Raw genomic sequence first — 21,692 nt, 5'->3', positions numbered from 1 at the left:
GAGATTCGCAAATTTATTAGATGGCGGCGAAACGTGGAAATTCTCTGCGAATTCGTGCCAGGCAGATTTATTCGCCCATCACTAGATAACAGGATAAGTTGAAGTCTTGATTTAGTCCCCTTGGTATTTGCATCTGTAGTAACCAAATCCAGTAACTCTCGCGTTGTAACAGCTTTTGTTTTACATTCTGTCCACTACTAACCATAACCTTTTCCAGGATTTGCCACCGTAGTTGTGATATTTTGTGTTGCTTTTTATAAAAATGTTTGGCTAATGTGGTCTCATGTTTCTTAGGTTTACTCCATGTATTGTTGTCTTCCACTATAGGTTGAAAATTCCAAATCATGGATTTATGTTTATTCACGCGTATTTTGATTAGTCTGCTTGTTTGGCCTATATAGGCTAATCCACATGGGCATTTAATGCAATAAATTACATTAAAGGAGTTACATGTGTGAAATCCTTTTGTATGGTGTCTTGTTCCTTTGTAGGGGTGTGTAACAAAATCGCTTTTTGTAATGTCATTACAGTGTCCACAGTTATGGAAAGGGTAAGTGCCTGGGGTTGCCTTTTCAGGGTAAGTTTTCCTGTTTTTATTTCTAATCATGTCTCCTATGTTCCTACACCTTCTATAGGAAAAAATTGGAGGGACAGAAAATAGTTTACCCACTTTGGGGTCATTTTTTAATATTACCCAATTTTTGAGGATGATATTTTTAATGGCTGAGGAGTTGGTATGATAAGTGGAGACAAAAGGTACCCAATCAGATTTTTCTTGGATTTTTTAGTATTAGATAGATGGATTTTTTTCCCTGGGTATTTTACCAATCTCATCTTTGATTTTATTTATCTTGCTTTGATTGTACCCTTTCTTGAGGAATTTTTCAGTCATTTTAATGGATTCCTGAGAATAAAGTTTGTCAGTGGAAGTAATTCTCCTCACGTGGAGCAATTGGCTTCTGGGTAAACCCTTAAACAAACTAGGGGGATGAAAGCTGTTAGGTTTTAGTAGATTGTTTCTGTCAGTGGGTTTCGTTTAAACCTGTGTCGTCATATTGTATATTTATGTCGAAAAAGTGGATATTATGTGAGTGGAATTCTAAGGTGAATTTAATAGAAGAATGCACTTTATTTAAATATTCAAGGAAGCAGTCCAATTCAACTTGAGTGCCTGTCCAAATAAAGAAAGTGTCATCGATAAATCTCATGTATCACTGAATGTGTTTAGAAAAATCTGTGTTGTTTAAAATAAATGCTTGTTCAAAATAGTCCATGTAGATGTTGGCGTAAGCTGGTGCCACGTTGGCACCCATGGCACAACCTTGTATCTGCAAATAGTACCCATTCGCAAAAGAAAAAACATTTTTGGTGAGAACAAATTCAAGTAGAGTGTAAAGAAAATTTATTTTGTGTGTAGGTAATGGTGTACGACTAAGATAAGTACGTACACATTCAACACCTTCCTCATGTGTTATTGAGGTGTAAAGGTCACATACATCTAACAAGCACAAAAGGCCCTTTGGAATTGGTTCAGGAATAGATTTTAATCTTGTGAGGAATTCCGTGTTATCCTTAAGACATGGTTTTAAGGAGGGGAGAATCTCTTGTAAGGTCACACCGACAAATATCGCTAGTGGTTGTAAAAAAGACCCTATGTTGGACACTATGGGTCATCCAGGGGGATTCACCAGGGTTTTGTGAATTTTAGGAAGAAAATAAATGTATGGAATTTTTCGCTTCATTGTTTAATAATAATTCATATATGTCCTCTGTTATAACCCCTTCAATCATGGCAGAATACAAAAACATATTAACCTCATCCTTTAACTCAGGTGTAGGGTCAGTTTTAATTTCTTTATAATGTGTTGTATTATGTAGTTGTCTAAGGGCCTCCTTCCTGTAATAGTGTTTGTCGAGCACTACTATACCCCCACCTTTGTCTGCTCTGCAAATGGTAATCATATCATTCTCTTGTGTTTGTGTAGATAAGCTTCTACCTCCAACTTGACTATTGTCTCAAATGCATCCAGCGAGGGAAAAAAAAACAGGTGAAATAAACTGGATAAATAAACTGGAGCTAAAGTAGAGTTCACTTTGTTTAACAAAATGCCCGAAATACTAACGTTCAAGACATCCATGTTATTGTCATGACCCAATGTCCTTTGATGTTGGGGGTACAGGGCAAATACTTTGACTTGCATTTATAACAATAAAATAGGGGTTTTAACATCTGTTATTGTTATTGCACAGCCAATGCCAGAATAAATGGGGTGCTGTCAGTTGTATTTCTGCAACACCTGTGAACTGCAGGTTTTACATCCCTGATTTATTTATTCCCTTCCCCGACCCATAACTCACGTACACACTAGTGATGAGCGAATTTTTCACCAAATTTTCCTTGAAAATGGCGCCTGTAAATTTTTTCGCACATCAAGAATTTGTCTCGCAAAAATATTGACACCCACAGATTACAATGCATGTCGGCGAATTTTGACGGAATGGATCGGATTAGCCCATCACTTACTACACACACTTTTTTTCCCTGTGAAATAAGGTTACAATAAAAATGTGTTTCGTGTGACAACATGTTGATTATTTTAATAAAGAAGCTAGGAAAGCATGTAGTATTTTCTTTAGTAACCTCTTTTCCTTTTTTGAGTGGGATAATGTTATGCACAAAATATATAAGTATCCCCAAGGATGTCCTCTTAGCTTCCTGACTGGTCAAGAGCTCCAATGACTTAGTCCAATGACTTCCAGTCCATTTTATTATAAACTGACTCTTATATAGTTTTTCATGGAATAGACAGGGGCGCTCCTCCAATGAGACTAGCTGAGACACTTGCTTGAGGCGGCAGCGCCCCCCTGGTTGCCAGGGGCGGTAAAAATGCCGCTCATGGTAACTAAGAGCCGAATTTCTGTTTTTCAACCCGGAAATTAGTCTCTTCTAGTGCAGAGAGCGCAATTGCGTGGACCCCCCCAAACCCCCGTCCAGTGCTGAAGGTGAGTGCCATGGGAGAGGTGGGGGCGGCAAAAACAAAGGCCACCTTGGGCGGCAAATTGGGCAGGATCGCCCCTGGGAATGGACAAGTGACCCACTATTGGAAACCATTGGGCAGCACTGATATAGGGTATACAGTAGCCTACTAGAATATTAGAAGTCAAAGATGTGTTCCATGGTCATATAATGCACCAAGGTCAAAGTGCAAATTAAAAGAAACCAAAGTGAGTATAAACTCCTGCTTAACAAACCAGAAATATCCAATCATTCTTACAGGTTAAGTATACCCCCTTTTCAAACAAGAGCTCAATGAATAAAATATTCTTTTTTTATTGTTTTATTGAAGGCATATGTACAGTTTTGGCTATTTCTTACACTTAAAATGGAAACAAATGAAAGTTATTCTTTATTCCCATATGAGCACAATCAATACAAATCAACAGTCCATTGAAAAACTCTCTAGTTCTTGTGCTTTGGTGAATACTGGAGATACACTTCTCCTAACCTGTAATTACTTCTTCCTGGGTGGAAACTGTAGATCCACTTGTATTTTATAATTTTATGTCAGGTAATGTCCTTTCTATTTACACTATTGCTGGAAGAGTTGCATACCAACCATTGGTTCCCTTTCAAATATATATATATCAGGGCAAAATAAGACAGGCATACATATCCACAGCAAATTAAACAAACAGTCCATCAACCAGCTTCAGTGGTTTAGTTCTCCATTTTGCATAGAAGTTGATGCACTACAAATTTTTTTGCACAGTAAAAGGGGCTTTAACTCATGCTCTCTGGGTGCATTCCTTCCACGGGGTGCTTGGCATCAAACTGCATCCTTCTGTTCCATAACCTGCTATGCTTTGGTGCTCTGGCCCCATCTTTTAGGTTAATTATAGCAGAGATTCTGACTGACCGATACCTTCATGTTATTGTTTGTAACATATCATTATTTATCTATTAAATCTCTGTTTTACACAATAAAGGTACTGAGAGTAACTACATGATAATATTAATTAGCATTGATAAATATGTTGAATTCATTAGGTCAGCTAAAGTCAACTATTTAAGGTACTGTAGGTAAACTGCCTTTGAGAATACGGAACATGCAATAGCAAATAATGTAGACCATAAGGGATGTGAAGCTGAGATGAGCATTGTCACTCTTATAACATTTAAGAATGAAGATATAATCATTCAGGATATCCAAGCTACATGTGTATTTATCAGGAATCAAATGCAGCAGAAGCACTTCTGTATAACTGACATTGTATGACATCATGCATGGCATGGCACCAGTTCAATTCCTACAGCAGCGTTGTCATGTGCTTCAAGAGGGTCTTCTTTCTCTTCTCTGAATGCGCTTTCTAGAAGAAACGGGATTGACTTCCTTAGGGATCTTTTAAAGTCCCGGCCAACAAAGACATAAATCATTGGATTGAGACAACTGTTAAAGAAAGCCAAGCAGCGGGCAAAATTAGACATTACATCATCAAACAACCAGTTCATGTCAATCCCCATCATTTTGAGGAGAGGCCACAAATGATAAAGAAACCAGGAGGAAAAGAAACAAAGGACAACCGTAACTATGATCTTAAAAGTTTGACTGGACCCGAGTCGTCTGCTGCTCTTTCTAATCCAAAAAGCAATGAGCCCATAGCAAACAAGGATGATGGTTAATGGGATCACGAACATTGATAAAAATCTAGTGACAAACATAACTTTGTGTCTTAGATAATGTGTTTGGCGATCGAAGAAGGTTGTGTTATTCCCGGCTTCATACGTTTCTATACAACAAGTAATATTACTGTCTGGGTCATGCTTAATATCAAGAAAAACAAGATAAGGAGAGCTGAGAGTCAAGCACAAGAGCCAGATTATAACAGAGATGTTCCTAGCTAACTTTACAGATCTATGGTTGTTTGACCATACAGGGCACAGAACAGAGGTGCAACGATCCACACTGATGGCCATTAAGAAAAAGATACTGACTTGCATGTTTAGGTAAACGCTAGAACCAGCAACTTTGCACATTATCTGCCCGAAGAGCCAATGGTGATCCAGAGCCCAATATACTACGTAGAAAGAAAAAAAAAGACAGAAAGAAAAGTCGGCAATGCCGAGGTTAAGAAACCAAATGGCATTAACTGTCTTTTTCATTCTGAATCCAGCGATCCATATGACCAGTCCATTGCCCACTGTTCCCAACACAAATGTTATGCAGAAACACATTAAAGTTATTATTTTCCTGAAGTGGAAAATGTTATTGTAATTTTCCTTATGTCGGTAAATGGCCGGGGAAGAGGTGGTGAAGTTTAGAGGTTCCATGGACTCCATTTTCAGTGCCAACCTGTAAAATGCAAAAATACATTAATTACAAGAAGCCATAACATGTTTTAAATGCTAGTGGACAGTGCTGGGCACTTATACTTGAATTAAAGGGAAACCTATGCCTGCCTCTGGGGTTCCTCTCTAACATCATGCATAGTAAACCCTGCTGCACCCCACTGCTCACTTTTCAAATAGACAGCACCAGACCAATAGAAATTTTCTTAAAAAGCCTTTATTTGAAGGGCTTTATTCAGGTGCAGTACAGTAAAGTTTCAGGCTTACATTAGCCTTTCCTCAAGCTGATGTAAGCCTGAAATGTTGCTGTATTGCATCTGAATAAAGCCCTTCAAATAAAGGCTTTTTAAGAAAATGTCCATTGGTCTAGTGCTGTCTATTTAAAAAGTTCTTCCTGAATTTCGGCTGCAAGTGGCTGCCTGGGAGGTGCAGCTAATAAGACTATCTATGGCTGGTGAGTGCTGGCTTCTTATCCTGTGCACCGTACTGCTCAACAAAACTGTACTCTAAATCCCAGAATAATGTAACATATAATGGCTAAGGTATTCTGGAAGCTGCAGTCCAACAACATCAGGGTTGTGTCCTTAAAGCAATATTGCACAATAAAACCTTTCCAAAACTTCCCCAAATCTGCACAACCAGAAACTGCTTTAACTACTTTAACAGCTATAAAAATAGGTAAGGCTTTCTTCCACTTGCATTTTTTCAAATTATCTTAAATTTGACTTTCAAACTGCCCCATAGGAGTAAGGCGAAAAGGCTAAGCAACACCGAGATCTCAAATCTGTATTGTGAAATCACATGCAAGCTTGGCTTATATTATACATTACCGTGCACCCGAGGGATGTTGCAAAGGCGGAGTGCTGCCCTTACCAAGTAATTATATATATATATATATATATCCTTCAAAATGGACCAGCACACTGAGCTTTCAAGTGCCCAAACATATATTATTTTCATGTATCCAACTTTTCGGCCCACATTGGGCCCCAGTGTGGGCTGAAACATTGAATACACGAGTGACATGAAAATAAATTAAGTTAGAAATTAGAGGAAGAGTGCGGGTACTATCTGGATATATATATATATATATATATATATATATATATATATATATATATATATATATATACAGGTATATATAGTAATTTAATTAAATTGATAAAGGCCCAGGCATGGGCCGAAACGTTGGATGCAGAAGTTGAAATAAAAATCTATTTTTCTTCAAGCAACATTGGAGTGCGGGTCCCTATTTAATTACTTTATGCTAAAGCTTTGACCCAGCACCCACAGTAACTCCAAGACTGGATCAGAGTGCGAGCGTTTATCTATATATATATATATATATATATATATATATATATATATATATATATATATATATATATATATATATATAATATATATATATATATATATATATATATATATATATATATATATATATATATATATATATATATACTCATATCATTACCCCCTATATCAGTGATCCCCAACCAGTAGCTCGTGAGCAACATGTTGCTCTTCCATCTCTTGGATGTTGCTCCCAGTGGCCTCAAAACAGGTGCTTATTTTTGAATTCCAGGCTTGGAAGCATTTATTTGCATAGAAACTAAGTATAGAGCCAGTCCACATAGCGGCTACCAAATAACCAATCACAGCCCTTATGTGGCATCCCAAGGGAATTTTTCATGCTTGTGTTGCTCCCCAACTCTTTTTACATTTGAATGTGGCTCATGGGTAAAAAAGGTTGGGGACCCCTGCCCTATATGAATGAAGGAATATAAACATAAATCTAACCTTCAGACAGTGAAAAAAAGCTTAGGTGCTTTAGGTGTATAAAACTGACTTCCCGTTTAGTACACAGAGGATATCAAGCTTCCGTCACCTTTTTCCCTTTCTCTATGGGGCAATTCAAGCCTTACCTATCATTATAGCTATGAATTTTTACAAAAAATGGCGTTACTGTTCCTTTAATTGTCGTCCATGAACTGCTCTTTCTTTCCACTGTGTTGACTTAGCAGTAGTGACGGGCTAATACGCTGCTGAGAAATTCACAAAACAGTGAAAAATTTGTGAAACTGGTTTGCCACGCACTTCGATTTTGTTGTGCTAAAAAAATTTTTTTGACACACGTTGTTTTTTTTTTAACGCACGCATTGGTTTTTCTTTTTGATGCACAACGAAATGAGTCGCATGGCAAATTTTCATGACAATTTCGCCTGCAGCGAAACTGCCAAATTTGTGAATTCAGCAATGGCGAAATTTTTCGCCCGTCACTAGTTACCAGCTCTGGGCCACACGGCTGCATCATACCTAGTGCATAAGTTACTATCTGGCCTGATACCACTGTGCTGCATAGCAATAAACACAAATAAAAAACAAACAAACATCTCCTGAAAGCGCTACTGTTAAACACGGAAGTTCTTACAAATGAATGATAAGTATAATACTGTACTGATGATGTGGGACAAAAGGGCTCCCCTTAACGGCCAACATAGTGAGTTGTTGCCCATGGGAGATCACATCTCCTACAGGTCAGAAAGTGTCAGAATTGGCTTTTAAGAAGTATAGGGATCACTGTATATAAAACACTTTACATGAGGTTGTCAGTATTAGGTTGCAGGTGTCAGTAGTAGGATACAGAATGTTGCATTCCCAGACAATTTGAAAATATTTTGTATTCTTTAAAAGTTTTTTTTTTTCTGGAGATCTTTTGTTAGAGTTATACTTACCCTAAAAGCCAGGCTATTGTGTGAATGGCAGACTGGGGGTTGGATAGGAGAGTATCTAAAGAAAAAGACAAGTGCGGTTGAGTCAGAATTAGACAACCAGATGCCATTTTAAATTAAGCATTTAAATTCAAAGAAAGTTCAGTGGCAAATTGTCTCCCTCAATTTAGTATATTTCAAGGCAAACTTCAAAAGGGCACGTTTAAATGATATATTGCATGTGCATAATTGTAAATGCATAACTTAGCTGGCCATTAATACATGTAACTATAGTCTGTAGTTGCTGGGATAAGTAGTACGGTATCAAAGCAAGAAGGCTTGAAATGCTAAAGGAATGTTCTATACACATAATAGTCATACCTCAATGCTAATGTGTCAGTAAACAAACTAGTAAGTAAGTTTAGAAAGAATCTGAGTTAATTGTCTCTTTTTAACATAAGAATGTAATCAACTTTTTTTTAGTAGTTATATATCTTTAAATCTGCCTTTATGTTTTTAAGTGTGGGAGGAAGCCCATATAGACCTGGGGAAAACATACAAATCATTGCAGATAGTGACCAGGTTGGAATCAAACTCAGGACCCCAGTGTGAAAAGTCAACGGTGCTAAGCATGAAGCTACCATGTCATCCAGCAGGAGTTAAACAAATAACTGGAAAACCACGTTTTTAATAGCATATAAAAGCCAATTGGAGCATGCATTCATACAGTAGATCTAGATTGCACATATCACAAAAGTGGCAGAAATTGCTGAAAGGAAGAGGACCCAAACATGAGCTCTGCTTACTCTGCACTTATATGTGAGTAAAGGCTTAGGGGCACTTATAGGTGTTATCACCTATGTGGGGGGAGAGCAGAGAGGGGGGACAATGTAGAGTACTGGGTAGGGGTTTTTATTAGTGGGGGGTTAGAGTTCTCATTTAGGGTTTAGAATTCTAATAATTCATAAATTATTATTAAGTTGTTATTGATAGATGCTAGATAGATAGATAGATAGATAGATAGATAGATAGATAGATAGATAGATAGATAGATAGATAGATAGATACATGATAGATAGATAGATAGATAGATAGATAGATAGATAGATAGATAGATAGATAGATAGATAGAAACTCTTGGGGTAACATAATTCAATGTGTAGGGTATGAAAACCCAAATAAGGGAAAGATTCATTATCCAGAAAACCCCAGGTCTGGAGCATTCAGGATAACAGATCCCATTCCTGTACCACAATCCAAAGAATCGATCAAAGGCTAGCGGGTGTTGAAAATAAGAACATGCTTATCACTATCCTAATAATATTACAAAATTGTCCATACCACGAGAGTACTTCTAATTGTTCACCTTTCAGTTCACTTTTAGTATGATATAGAGAGTGATATTCTGAGACAATTTGCTATTGGTTTTCATTTTTTATTATTTATGTTTTTTGATTTATTTAGCTTTTTATTCAGCAGCTCTCCAGTTTGCAATTTCAGCAATCTGGTTGCTAGGGTTCAAATTACCCAAGCAACCATGCATTGATTTGAAAAAGAGACTGGAATATGAATAGGAGAGGCCGGAATAAAAAGATGAGTAATAAAAAGTAGCATTAACAATACATTTGTAGCCTTAGAGAGCATTTGTTTTTTAGATGGGGTCACTGACCCCCATTTGAAAGCTGGAAACCATCAGAAGAAGAAGGCAAATAATTAAAAAAAAACTTTAAAAAATAAATAATGAAGACCAATTGAAAAGTTGCTTGGACACTGCCCATTCTATAACACAATAAAGTTAACCTAAAGGTGAACTACCACTTTAATAAGCTATTGCTCGTCTTCTACTGCACATTTCTCAACAGTCAGATAACACAAGTTTCTCTTTCATTCTGAAGACCAATGAAGATCATTTGTACTTTCCCATAAACATCTCCTTTTGTAACAGCCCTGTTTAAACATTAGCTTTTAATTTTATCAGTCTTTTCTGCCTCAGATTGTCCTTACTTACCAGTTCAGCCTTACGAGCTTCTTCCTTTCATGTCCAACAGAAAACACAATTATAGAGCTGCTAAGCGTGATACAGAACTTTATTTTTGTATTTCTTACTTTAATTGGTATCTGATTTGTTTCTTAGATATCAATAGTTTTAACCACGCAAATAGGTTATGCATCTCAAACCACTGATCTGTATCTACAAAAGCTTCCGGAAATGCCTTTGGTACATCATATAATATTCTGAATTATAGTACAAATCTTCCCAAACTTTTTCTTATAAACCACTTTTAGTGTAGTTTTTTGGGGTAGTGGTAGGGACAGAGAAGTCACTTGCCGTGGGACTGCAGAAGAAGACCTTCTATGAGAGTACAAAGAACAAATATATATATACAGAATGTATATTGTGTGCTAGTAGCAGTTACTATACAACAATTTCCAGCATCATGGGGATGCCTGAGGTTGTACCTACACAACACCTGGGGGCAAATTCACTAAGATTCGTAGTTGCGACAGGCGCAACTTCGCCTCGCTTCACCGCGCTTCGCCGCACTTCGCCGAAGTTGCGCACAGGGGTAGCGTAAGGTTGCGAAGTTGCGCTAGCGTTGATTCGCCAAGCGAAGTGAAGTTTCGCTAGCGATGGTTCATTTGCATACGGCGCCAAATTAAAATTTCAATGGAGAAATACGTATCTGCACTACAAATGCCTAGAAAACCTTCAAAACATCAAATAAAATTTTTATTTTGCCCTACACATGTGCCCACTGTCTAGGTAAGTTGCCATGAGTCAGGAAATGTAGGGGGGAAGGAGGGGAGCCCCAAAAAATTTTTCGATCTTTTTCAGCCTATCACCCATAATGTAGAAAACACGCCAGCGTTTTTTGGGACTTAGAAAAAATTTGGACTTTATTTGAAGCAATCCCTATCTACTCTATTGCGCTTCGCCAGGTCTGAGGTGGCGAAGGAAGTCTAGCGTAAAAGGTAGCGTTCAGTACACTGCGCGCATTAGTGAATTTGCGTAGTTACGTCCGTAGCGAAAATTCGCCAGGCGTAAGGGTGCGAAGTAACACTAGCAAATCTACGCCAGCGTTCGTTAGTGAATTTGCGAAGTAACGAAAATGCCAAACGCTAGCGAATTGACGCTAGCGTTAGGCGCTTCGGTGCATAGTGAATTTGCCCCCTGGTGAGCTGTAGGTTGTACATTATTATTATTATTATTTATATAGCACCATCATCCTGTAACACTTTACAGAGTAAGGGGATACTAATATAAGACCAAACAGTTCACATTATCACATATACAGACTAAGCATTTCAACCAAATTGTTAGGTCACAATAGGGGGAGGGCCCTGCTCATGAGAGCCTACATCTTGGATTTATGTATTTCCACCCAAAAGAAGTCTCGAGTCTCTCATCCTACACACGATCCTATATTCACACACTCTTTGTCCCATCGAAATGAGTGTACAAGAAGAATGTACTTGTAGGACAGCGAATGGAAGGTTGCAGGTTGCAGTAATCTCCATGTTATAGAATGAGGGAATAGTGTTGGTAATATTATAGATCACTGTTCAATGGGACATTTGGGTTCAACTTACACTTCGAAGTCCAGCATTTGGCAAGGGCCACTCTTTAGCTGTTAATACATATGTGATCATAAATGTGGCAACTCTGCATAGAGTAAGTAATTTTGAGGAAATATCGGGTTCATTTACATATGGTGGTAGAAGGGTAGAAACTGCAAAACATAAACTTGTGGAGGTGGCTTCCATTATGACCCCTATATGGTGTAGAGCAGTTTACCCGTAAGCCACATTCAAATGTAAAAAGAGTTGGGGAGCAACGCAAGCATAATAAGGGGGGTTCCAAATGAGGGTTGTGATTGGATATTTGGACTGACAGCCTACAGGTGGACCTATTTGACTGCGCACCTGGTTTTTCTGAAGCCAAAACCTGCTTCCAAGCCTGGAATTCAAAATTAAACTGTTTTGAGGCCACTGAGAGCAACATCCATTGGGTTGGTGAGAAACATGTTGCTCACAAGACACTGGTTGGGGATCACTGGTGTAGAACATACAAGTTGCCCAGATGCTAGTTCTTGTTGATTTTGCTCCCCCTAAATGTTCTTGAATTTGCATCCTGGGCGTCTATAAATACTGCCCCATATCTTTGATGATCTCATATATCCTTTACTGAAAGAAATAATGTATCTGATGTTCTATCTATCTCTTCTCTGGCCTGATCTGTAACTAACACATTATCATTCTCATCATAATGTACAGAAAAAGAAAATGCTATGGGAAGACACACACAACACCGGGTTTATAGTAGGGGCAAACAGTTTATAAAATCGCTATTTATTTTCCAAAATTGAACAGTGCCATGTAAAGAAAGAAAAAAAATGTAAATAATAACTAAAATGTATAACACTTTTAGAACCACTCATGCAGGTCAGCTAAAATATACCTACAAGAAAGATTAGGCAAGCAATGTCGTACAGACATTTAGGAATAATTGTATCAATTGTGTTTGTATTTTATTTGTATTTGATTTACAATGCCCCTTACACAAGTCAATGGAATATACTGTATTTACAATTCACTGTACAAGGAATGTTATACTGTATACTACGTAAACAATCCTAATGAAGGCACCTTCTTTAAGAAGCTGATAATTAATCTTCATGAACAGTTTTTGATTATTTTTTGGGAATAGCAACAAATATGTTTATAACAGTTGTGCACTTGATATGCTGTTAAGTCAAAAGGATATGTGAGCCACAAACACTAATATACAATATCTGCAGACACTCCCTATCATGGCACCCAGTGCTGTAACAGTGGGAGGGTTTTAGAGGAAAGATGTTAAATTAAGGGCACATATAACTTCCGTGCCAGTGTTATTTTATTATTTTAGATAAGATGTTTGCATGCAGAAGGATCCAATCATATTACCCGTATGGTAATAACATTTGTGCTCTTTATATTCTGCTCTATAGTCAAAAGGATGTGTAAGCCAGAAAGACACAATTATTCCATGAGCTGAATAGTTTGATATGGCAATTACAGAGCAAACCCATAAGGGAAAAAATATAAACATTTATACAACCTACTGAGAAAAGGTAATGACAATTTAGCATACACAAAGCTACTGAACATTTCAAAAATATATATTTGTCTATATCTGTCTAACCCATCATGAAACAAATGTCCTTTATTTCCTGCTTTCCATCAAGGGCAGGACAAGTCAGAGTAGGTGTTTGTTGCCTTAGAATGGTTCCATTTCTGAGTTGTAGCTCCCAATACCCTTGAAGAGCATTAACAAGCCAAGACCCAGTTATTGGGTCATAGCTTTGCATGGCTTTCAGACAGGGCTGATTTTAGGTCCGATGCTGCCCTAAGCATCAGACCTAAACACGCCTCTACGTCATGCACGCTTACGTCACACAACATATGGAGCAGAAGTGATGTCAGCACGTCATGAGCGTGACATCACTTCCGCATTCTTCCTCGGCCCCTACCCCTCCCTTAGCTCCATCACCGGAATTCCTATGGAGATCCGTGGTGGAGGTTGGGCAGGGTTTTAAAATGAAAAACGCCCTCAAAACCGTGCTGCCCTAGGTACAGGCCCTCTGGGGTCTATATATAAATACTGCCCTGTTTCCAGAGTTGCATATTAAGAAGCTCTATTAAAATTTTTGCTTTTTTTCACATACATTTTTCTCAGTATTTCAATACTGTACGTCCGTCTGCCCCAGCCCGAGCCTTTCTTAACTGGATAACATATTTATGCTTCATGGTGTCACCCTTTATAGAGAGGTCTCTCTGATTTAATGTAATAAAGCTGAATCTTCACTGTCACACCTTAGATGGTTTTCTGATGCATATGAAAGAAATATCATGGGCTTGGGGTATTTCCAGATACATCAACTCCTTTTCATTTACAGCAAAAGATTCAGAGAAATTATTACTGTAGCTGAGCAAAGTCCACTTTATTCTACAAAATGTCTCAAAATACTAATGTTTCAGGTCACCAATGTCATTGCCAGGACCAAAAGTCCTCTGAATATGTGTGTGTTTGTGGGGGGATGGTGGCCTCGCTTTCTTACCCTCAGTTAAGCCTGAGCTGACCCTGTCTTAAATTTAAAGGCTTTGTACAACCTACAGAATTAAATTAACAAATTCCAATGGAACACAATGTTTGATCCAGTTTCACACTACCAAAATGTATTACTATATTTATACTATATTATATACAGAATACAATTTTCTCTTGATGACATTTGAAAATAATTTTTTAGGAAAGCTATGAAAGGAGAGCCATTGGGCCCCACAAGCAACATGCACAAAGGGTGCAAAATATGCCACGCCACCATCCATGCCATTCTTACTCCTCATGTGTATATCAATGAAATTGGATTGTAATAATTTGATGGCAATAACTATGCAGTTATATAGTGACGTTAGTTAGTAATTTTATGACAATTTGGGGCAGTTGGAAACTACAGTGTTTATTTTACTTAATTGCTGTTATTACTATTCAGACTAATGAAAAAAGTAAGATGTTATTCTTTTTTGGATCTTTGTTGTACTATGCACAATGCCATTAACTTGGTAGTATTAACTTGCTTCCTTAATGTTTGTTTCAGGGGGGTCCTGGGTTTGTGCACATTAATAAAAATGTGCGCATAGGAAAGTCTACAAAGATAGCTGTGGGAAGCTGTTGCTTTTTTGTATTTTTCTATTCCCTGGGGAATCTTTTATGTTTTTATGGTCTATATGGGTTGTATGATAAGCCTTTCTTCTAACCACTTCTCTGTGGCTAGAGGAGATAAATGCCTTTGCATCAACATTAAAGGGGAGATTTATTAAGGGTCGAATTTAAAATTTGAATTATGGTCAAAACTGTTAAATTAAATTTTGATTTTTGAGATTTATCATGCTCTGGCTCTTTAAGAATTCAAATTGGACTATTCGCTACCTAAAACCTGCTGAATTACTGTATATATCAGTGGGAGAGTTCCAGGGATCAATTAGGAGTTTTTGTTTAAATTTGAATGGAGTTATTTTAATTTAAATCAAATTCGATTTGAGTTTTCAGATCGGTAAAATTTGTCTGTGTCTTAACAATTCTATTTTTTTTTTATATATATAATTTCAAATTCAATCAAAATTAAAGGAGTTTAAAAAAACCCACATGAATTCGAAATTCAACCCTTGATAAATGTGCCTCTTAATCCATTGTTAATACTCTATTAATGATTAAATGTGAATTATGATTAAAATGTAAATTAATTGAAGAAGTTCATCTTATAGCTACAATTTTGCTCATTACTAGTGGTAACTGGGAATTTGTACATATACCATGGAGCCACTCATAAAGGCACTTTCACCAACAAATGTTCATTGAATTTGCTGCATAAATGTTGCAGTTATCCTGAAATTTTGGAAAAAGCTCTGTACTGTGGAAAAATATGTTGACTTCCATTTTAAAAATGCACTTTGCACACTGGGAATTATCTTCTAATTGATTTTTTTTAGCACTTTGCTCTTGTTCTGAAAATGAGTCCTGAAATGTGAAAAGGAATAGTCTCCCAATAAAAATGCACTGTACTGATCAAGTACACACACTGAAAATAAATTAGCTCGAAATTATAAGGGGCATTATGCTTTGTGTATATATTACAGGTATGGGATCCCTATCCAGAAACCCATTATCCAGAAAGCTCCAAATTACTGGAAGTCCACCCCCCATATAGTAATAAGTATGATTTAAAAAATTGATTTCCTTTTTCTCTGGAATAATAAAACAGCACCTTGTACTTGAAAAAAAAAAAAAAAAAAAAAAAAAGAAAATAAATTAGCATGTTTTGCCAAATCAGCATTGGTGTCATCTCAGGAATGGGATGTGCCAGAGCAGTAACATTTGTGCATGTTTGGCTATTGGTATAACCAATATCAACATGTTAGGCAGCCTCCAGTGCTCATAAACTTTTGCCTGAGCACCTTGGGCTGGTACTCTTGTTAGCTAAAAACTGCACCAGCCTGGGGTACTTCTGTAGGGGCTGCCTTCTTCTTCTTCTTCTTCTTCGTTTTCTTATTCTGGTGCAGATGCCGACCAAAAAGATGAACTTAAAAACAAAAAGCTGCTGTACTGTGCATTGATCAGAAGAAGTGGGAGAAGATTGATACGTGGTGCTTCCATGGAAGTACCCCAAGATGGTGTCATTTTAGTGAAAATGAGTACCAGAGGGGTCTCAAGTAAGAGATTATAATGGATGGAGGGTATCTAGGAAATATAACTTTCCTTCACCTGAAAGAATTAAAAACATATCAAATAGCCAGCTCACGATTAAGTTCAGCGGCAGGGCCTGTTTCCCTGTTCGTTTTGTCCTCAGGATCACTAAATACATTTTTTAGTATGATTGGTATGGACCTTGTCAATTTGCTCTTAAAGTCTCTTCCCAGGAAGACATAGAGGATGGGATTGAGGCAGCTGCTGGTATAAACCAAACAGACTGAAACAGAACTTATTATCAAGTCAACACCAATGTGATCTTCACGTGTCCTGATTGAGATAAATTGCCAGAGGTTATATGGGAACCAGCAGCTGAAGAAGCAGGTGACGATTGCAACGATGATCTTCAGCGACCGTTGAGATTGGTTATTTCTTCTCAGAGTGGCCACTTTGCACATGATGAAGCCATAACAGAGGATAATAATAGTAAACGGTAACAAAAACATTACAACAAACCTAGTAATGTGAAATGGATGCTTCAGAGCTTCAAACTTCTCCACCTTAGAAATATTGTAGACAACAAAATAACCCCCTTTTTTGGGAGCGCACTCCAACAAATCATGAAATTCTTCAAATAAAAACAGCATTTTGACTGAGATGAGCAGAGATAATATCCAGATAAAAACAATACCAGTGGTTGCTGATTTTTTTGTCCTGCGACTTTTTGCCCAAAACGGCCACATTATGGATATGCAGCGATCAATACTTATGGCTGTTAAGAAATAAACACTAGTGAGCATGTTAAGGAGGAGCAGAAAAAAACTGAAGGAACACAAGAAATAATCACCCAGCAAAATCCACTCTGCAATACGTACAACAGCACTGGCACTGCATATAAAGTCTGTTATTGCCAGGTTAAGGTACCACTTGGCACTAATTGAGCTCATTTTAAAGCCAGCAATCCAGATGACCAACCCATTTCCTATAATCCCCACAAGGCAGGTAATGCAGTGGCAGATGATGGAGAAAAATCGAATGGCCCCATATATATTTGGTGGCAGTGTAATCCAGTCCCACCACTGGTGATGGAAGTCTTCAGTTTCGTTTGAGATGTTAAAAAGAGGTGAGGCAGATATGGACATGGTCATATCTTCTGGAAAAAAATAAGAAACATCAATTAACATGATATGAGCCAATGGTAAATTACTAGGCAACATCAGTTCTGAAAGGTTTGATTCATGCAATATCAGGTGGATAGTTTTATCCAGATGATACTTGATACTAAACATCTGCTTGGTTGGTAAACGTTACTAAACCTAGCTAACCTTTCCACCTGTTATTATTGTACATTACCCCACAGCATTTAAATCTCAGCTGTGCATTACAATGACCTCTGACTTCATAGAGCAGGTGTCCCCAATCTTTTTTTTTACCCATGAGCCACGTTAATTATGAAAATAGTTGGGGAGCAACACAAGTTTAAAAAAAATTATGAAAACAATGTAATATTGACAGAATGGTATATATATTTTACTATATGGTATAAAAGTGTAATTCTTGTAATCATCTATAATGGATATTGGAATCATTCTGATTTTTACCTCCAGGTAGATTTGGCCTATAATTCAGCCCTGTCTGGTAAACTCTAGAACTCTATGTCATGAAGTGGACCGTTACTAGTCTATCAGGCTCAGTCCTTCAGAGGCTGCTTTGAATCCATTCATCTTGAGCAAAACATAGATTTGTGGTTCTAATTAATTTCAATTAAAAGTTCCTCCTGAGAGTCTATATAAGGGATGTTCACATAGAGGACCACTATATTTTTGGGGATACTGTAAGTCATAGTTTAACCCAAGTTGACAGCCATTGTTGTACCCAAGTTTTTAGCTATATTCCCATATCATCATTTATGACAATATTGAATTATTTTCTTATTTCTCATGAACTTTCTTCAGGTTTCTATGCATATGTCTAATTAGTCTAGTTATAAAATCTTACCAGACCTGCTGGTGTCCCTACTTGATACAAGGTCTCTCAACGTTTAATCCCAAATAACCACTGATGATGGATCTTGGTGTCTGAGACAAGATTATCTTTTTCTGACATACGAAAACATTTTAACCAAATGTGGCAGCAATAATGTCACATGAACTTCATTATCTCCCAGAATAGATTGTATCTCTCCGTTGTAGGTTTACGACAAAGACGTTCAATTAAGGGCACATATACCTTCAGGGGCAGATTTATTAAGGGTCGAATTTTGAAGTTAAAAAAACTTCGAAATTCGACCCTCGAACCGAATATCGAAGTCGAAGGATTTTCACACAATTTAGCGTTCGAACGATTGAATAGAAATCGTTCGAATGGAACGATTTGGACGATTTTTAGCGATTGATCGAAGGATTTTAATTCGACCAAACAAAACTTAGAAAAGTGCTCTGGAAAGTCCCCATAGTCTAACATTGCACTTCGGTAGCTTTTATTTGGCGAAGTATGAAGTCAACGTTTTTTTTAAAGAGACAGTACTTCGATTATCCAATGGTCGAATATTCGAACGATTTTTACTTCGAAAAGTTTGAATCGAAGTCGAATGGTCAGATATAGCCTATTCGATAGTCGAAGTACCCAAAAATTTACGTTGAAATTCGAAGTTTTTGAAATTCAAACATTCACTCGAGCTTAGTTAGATAACACTTTTGTATACTGAAGGAATCAGTTATATCACCCCTATGCTTATAACATTTTTGCTTTTGATGTTCTGTTAGGTCAAAAGGAAATGTAAGCCATAAAGTCACACTTATTCTATGAGCTTGATATGGTGACTGCAGAGCAAACCAACAAGGGTCAAAAAACATTTCCAGCAACCTATTGAGAAAAGACACTGACAATTGTGCATACCCAAAGTTACTGAACATTTCAAATATATATTTTCTATATCTGTCTAATCCATCATAAAACAAATTTCCTTTCTCTCCACCTACTTACCAACAGGCACAGGATAAGTCAGAGTAGGTATTTGTTGCCTTAGAAAGGCTCCTTTAACGAATGGTATCTCCCAATATCCTTGGACAGCCTTATCCAGCCAAGATACAGTCAAGCCTTGGATCATGGATTTGCTTGGTTTCCAGGAAAGTTTTTATTTTATCTGTGCTATTTTTCCCATAGTTTATATTGTTCTCCGTATTTCCATATTGTATTTTTGTTTGCCCCAACCCCAGCCTTTCTTACCTGGATAACAGAATGATACATTGTGGTGTCACCGTTTGTAGAGAAGTCTCTTTGAGTTAAAACACTAACGCCGAATCTTCAGTGTCACCGATTAGATCGTCTTGTGATACATATAAATGTTTTTGCCAAGTGTGGAAGAAATTAAATCACATGGGCTCCACTATCTCTTAGGCTTGGGGGTGCATCTAGATTCATCCATCTCCTCAGGATTTACAGCAAAAGATGTTCAGATATATTATTACTGTAGATCAGTAGATTCTTTTGCTCTACAAAATGTCCAAAACACTAGTTTGTCAGGTTATCCATGTATTTGCCAGGACCGAATGTCCTCTAAAGTGGTAGGGGGAACTTACCCTTTCTTTCCCACCCTCATTTAAGCCTGAACTGACCCTGTTTACAGCCGTTGTACAATTGACATGATTAAATTAACCAGTTCCAGTTCCGGTATCACACAACCAAAATATGTTACTGTATATATATATATTGTCTGTTTCTCATTTGACATCCCAAAATGATTTTCAGTGAAGCTGTGAAAGGGAAGGCATTGGGCCCCACAAGAGACATGCACAAAGGGTGCAGAATGTGCCATCCTAACAAACATACCATTCTTTATCCTCCTTTAAATAACAATGTTTAATGATCCCATGTCAATAGCTATGCAGTTAGCTAGAAATTAACTTTATAATAATTTGGGACAGTTGGAAACTGTGGTGTTTATTTATCTTGATTGTTGTTTCATAATAATGAAGAAGGTAAGACCTTTATTTTTTGTTGGATCTTATTAAGCACAACACCATCATCTTGGTAGTATTTTCCAGGGCTTGGTTTTTTATTTTTTTTGGGGGGGGCTCCTGTGCTTTAGTAAAAGTGCCTATTTTTCAAAAGTGAACATGGGCAAGTAAATGCAACCACAAGAGATGTGTGGCGTTGAGTATTATCTTGTTATTTTACTCTTTTCTTGTTCTTTAAGGATCAAATTGCAACAACACAATTAGTACCAGAGGTAGCAACTGTTTCCCTCCTTGTTAAGCTGCTGAGAACTCTGAGTATCACTCATGTATAATAAGGTATAATGTACCCCTACTGTAATTGATAAGGATATTAGAAGTCGCTGAGGGGTTCTGTGTCCATATAAAGGCACAAGGCTGCAGGCTGAGTTATACAGGGAACTCCGAGTATCACTCATGTATTATAAGGGATAATGTACCCCCTACTGTAAATGATAAGGATATTAAAAGTCACTGAGGAGTTCTGTGACAATATAAAGACACAAGGCTGCAGGCTGAGTTATACAGGGAACTCTGAGTATCACTCATGTATTATAAGGGATAATGTACCCCCTACTGTAAATGATAAGGATATTAGAAGTCACTGAGGGGTTGTTCTATGACCATATAAAGGCACAAGGCTGCAGGCTGAGTTATACATGGAACTCTGAGTATCACTCATGTATTATAAGCGATATTGTACCCCCTACTGTAAATGAAAAGGATATTAGAAGTCACTGAGGGGTTGTTCTGTGACCATATAAAGACACAAGGCTGCAGGCTGAGTTATACAGGGAACTCTGAGTATCACTCGTGTATTATAAGGGATAATGTACCCCCTACTGTAAATGATAAGGATATTAGAAGTCACTGAGGGGTTCTGTGACCATATAAAGGCACAAGGCTGCAGGCTGAGTTATACAGGGAACTCTGAGTATTACTCATGTATTATAAGGGATAATGTACCCCCTACTGTAAATGATAAGGATATTAGAAGTCACTGAGGGGTTGTTCTATGACCATATAAAGGCACAAGGCTGCAGGCTGAGATATACAGGGAACTCTGAGTATCACTCATGTATTATAAGGGATAATGTACCCCCTACTGTAAATGATAAGGATATTAAAATTCACTGAGGGGTTGTTCTGTGACCATATAAAGACACAAGGCTGCAGGCTGAGTTATACAGGGAACTCACTTATGTATTATAAAGCACAATGTACCCTTTGAAGTGAATAACAATATAGTGTAGTTTAGGGGCAATATATGCACACCTGAGACAGCTTTCTCAACTAAATATTAACATTTGTTATAATAACTATTTGATAAACAGATTTGATCAAATCTGTAAATCCATGGTGTACTTAGTTGACCAGAAAATTACATATACAAGAGAATTCACCAA

At 37.4% G+C, this 21,692-nt stretch overlaps 2 protein-coding genes across 2 annotated transcripts; both read right to left on the bottom strand.

The window, feature by feature from the left end:
* Nucleotides 1-4,201: 4,201 nt before the first annotated feature.
* LOC108695932 (C3a anaphylatoxin chemotactic receptor) lies at nt 4,202-5,353 on the bottom strand. Its single transcript, XM_018224879.2, has one exon. It carries the CDS (start codon nt 5,336-5,338, stop codon nt 4,280-4,282), a length of 1,059 nt encoding a protein of 352 aa, XP_018080368.1. The 5' UTR covers nt 5,339-5,353; the 3' UTR covers nt 4,202-4,279.
* An 11,033-nt stretch (nt 5,354-16,386) lies between these two features.
* LOC108695930 (C3a anaphylatoxin chemotactic receptor) lies at nt 16,387-17,433 on the bottom strand. The gene has a single exon (XM_018224878.1). It carries the CDS (start codon nt 17,431-17,433, stop codon nt 16,387-16,389), a length of 1,047 nt encoding a protein of 348 aa, XP_018080367.1.
* Nucleotides 17,434-21,692: the final 4,259 nt, after the last annotated feature.

Source organism: Xenopus laevis, chromosome 7L (assembly GCF_017654675.1).
Source record: "Xenopus laevis strain J_2021 chromosome 7L, Xenopus_laevis_v10.1, whole genome shotgun sequence".
Taxonomy (NCBI): domain Eukaryota; kingdom Metazoa; phylum Chordata; class Amphibia; order Anura; family Pipidae; genus Xenopus; species Xenopus laevis.
This window is presented reverse-complemented; position numbering and strand designations above follow the sequence as displayed.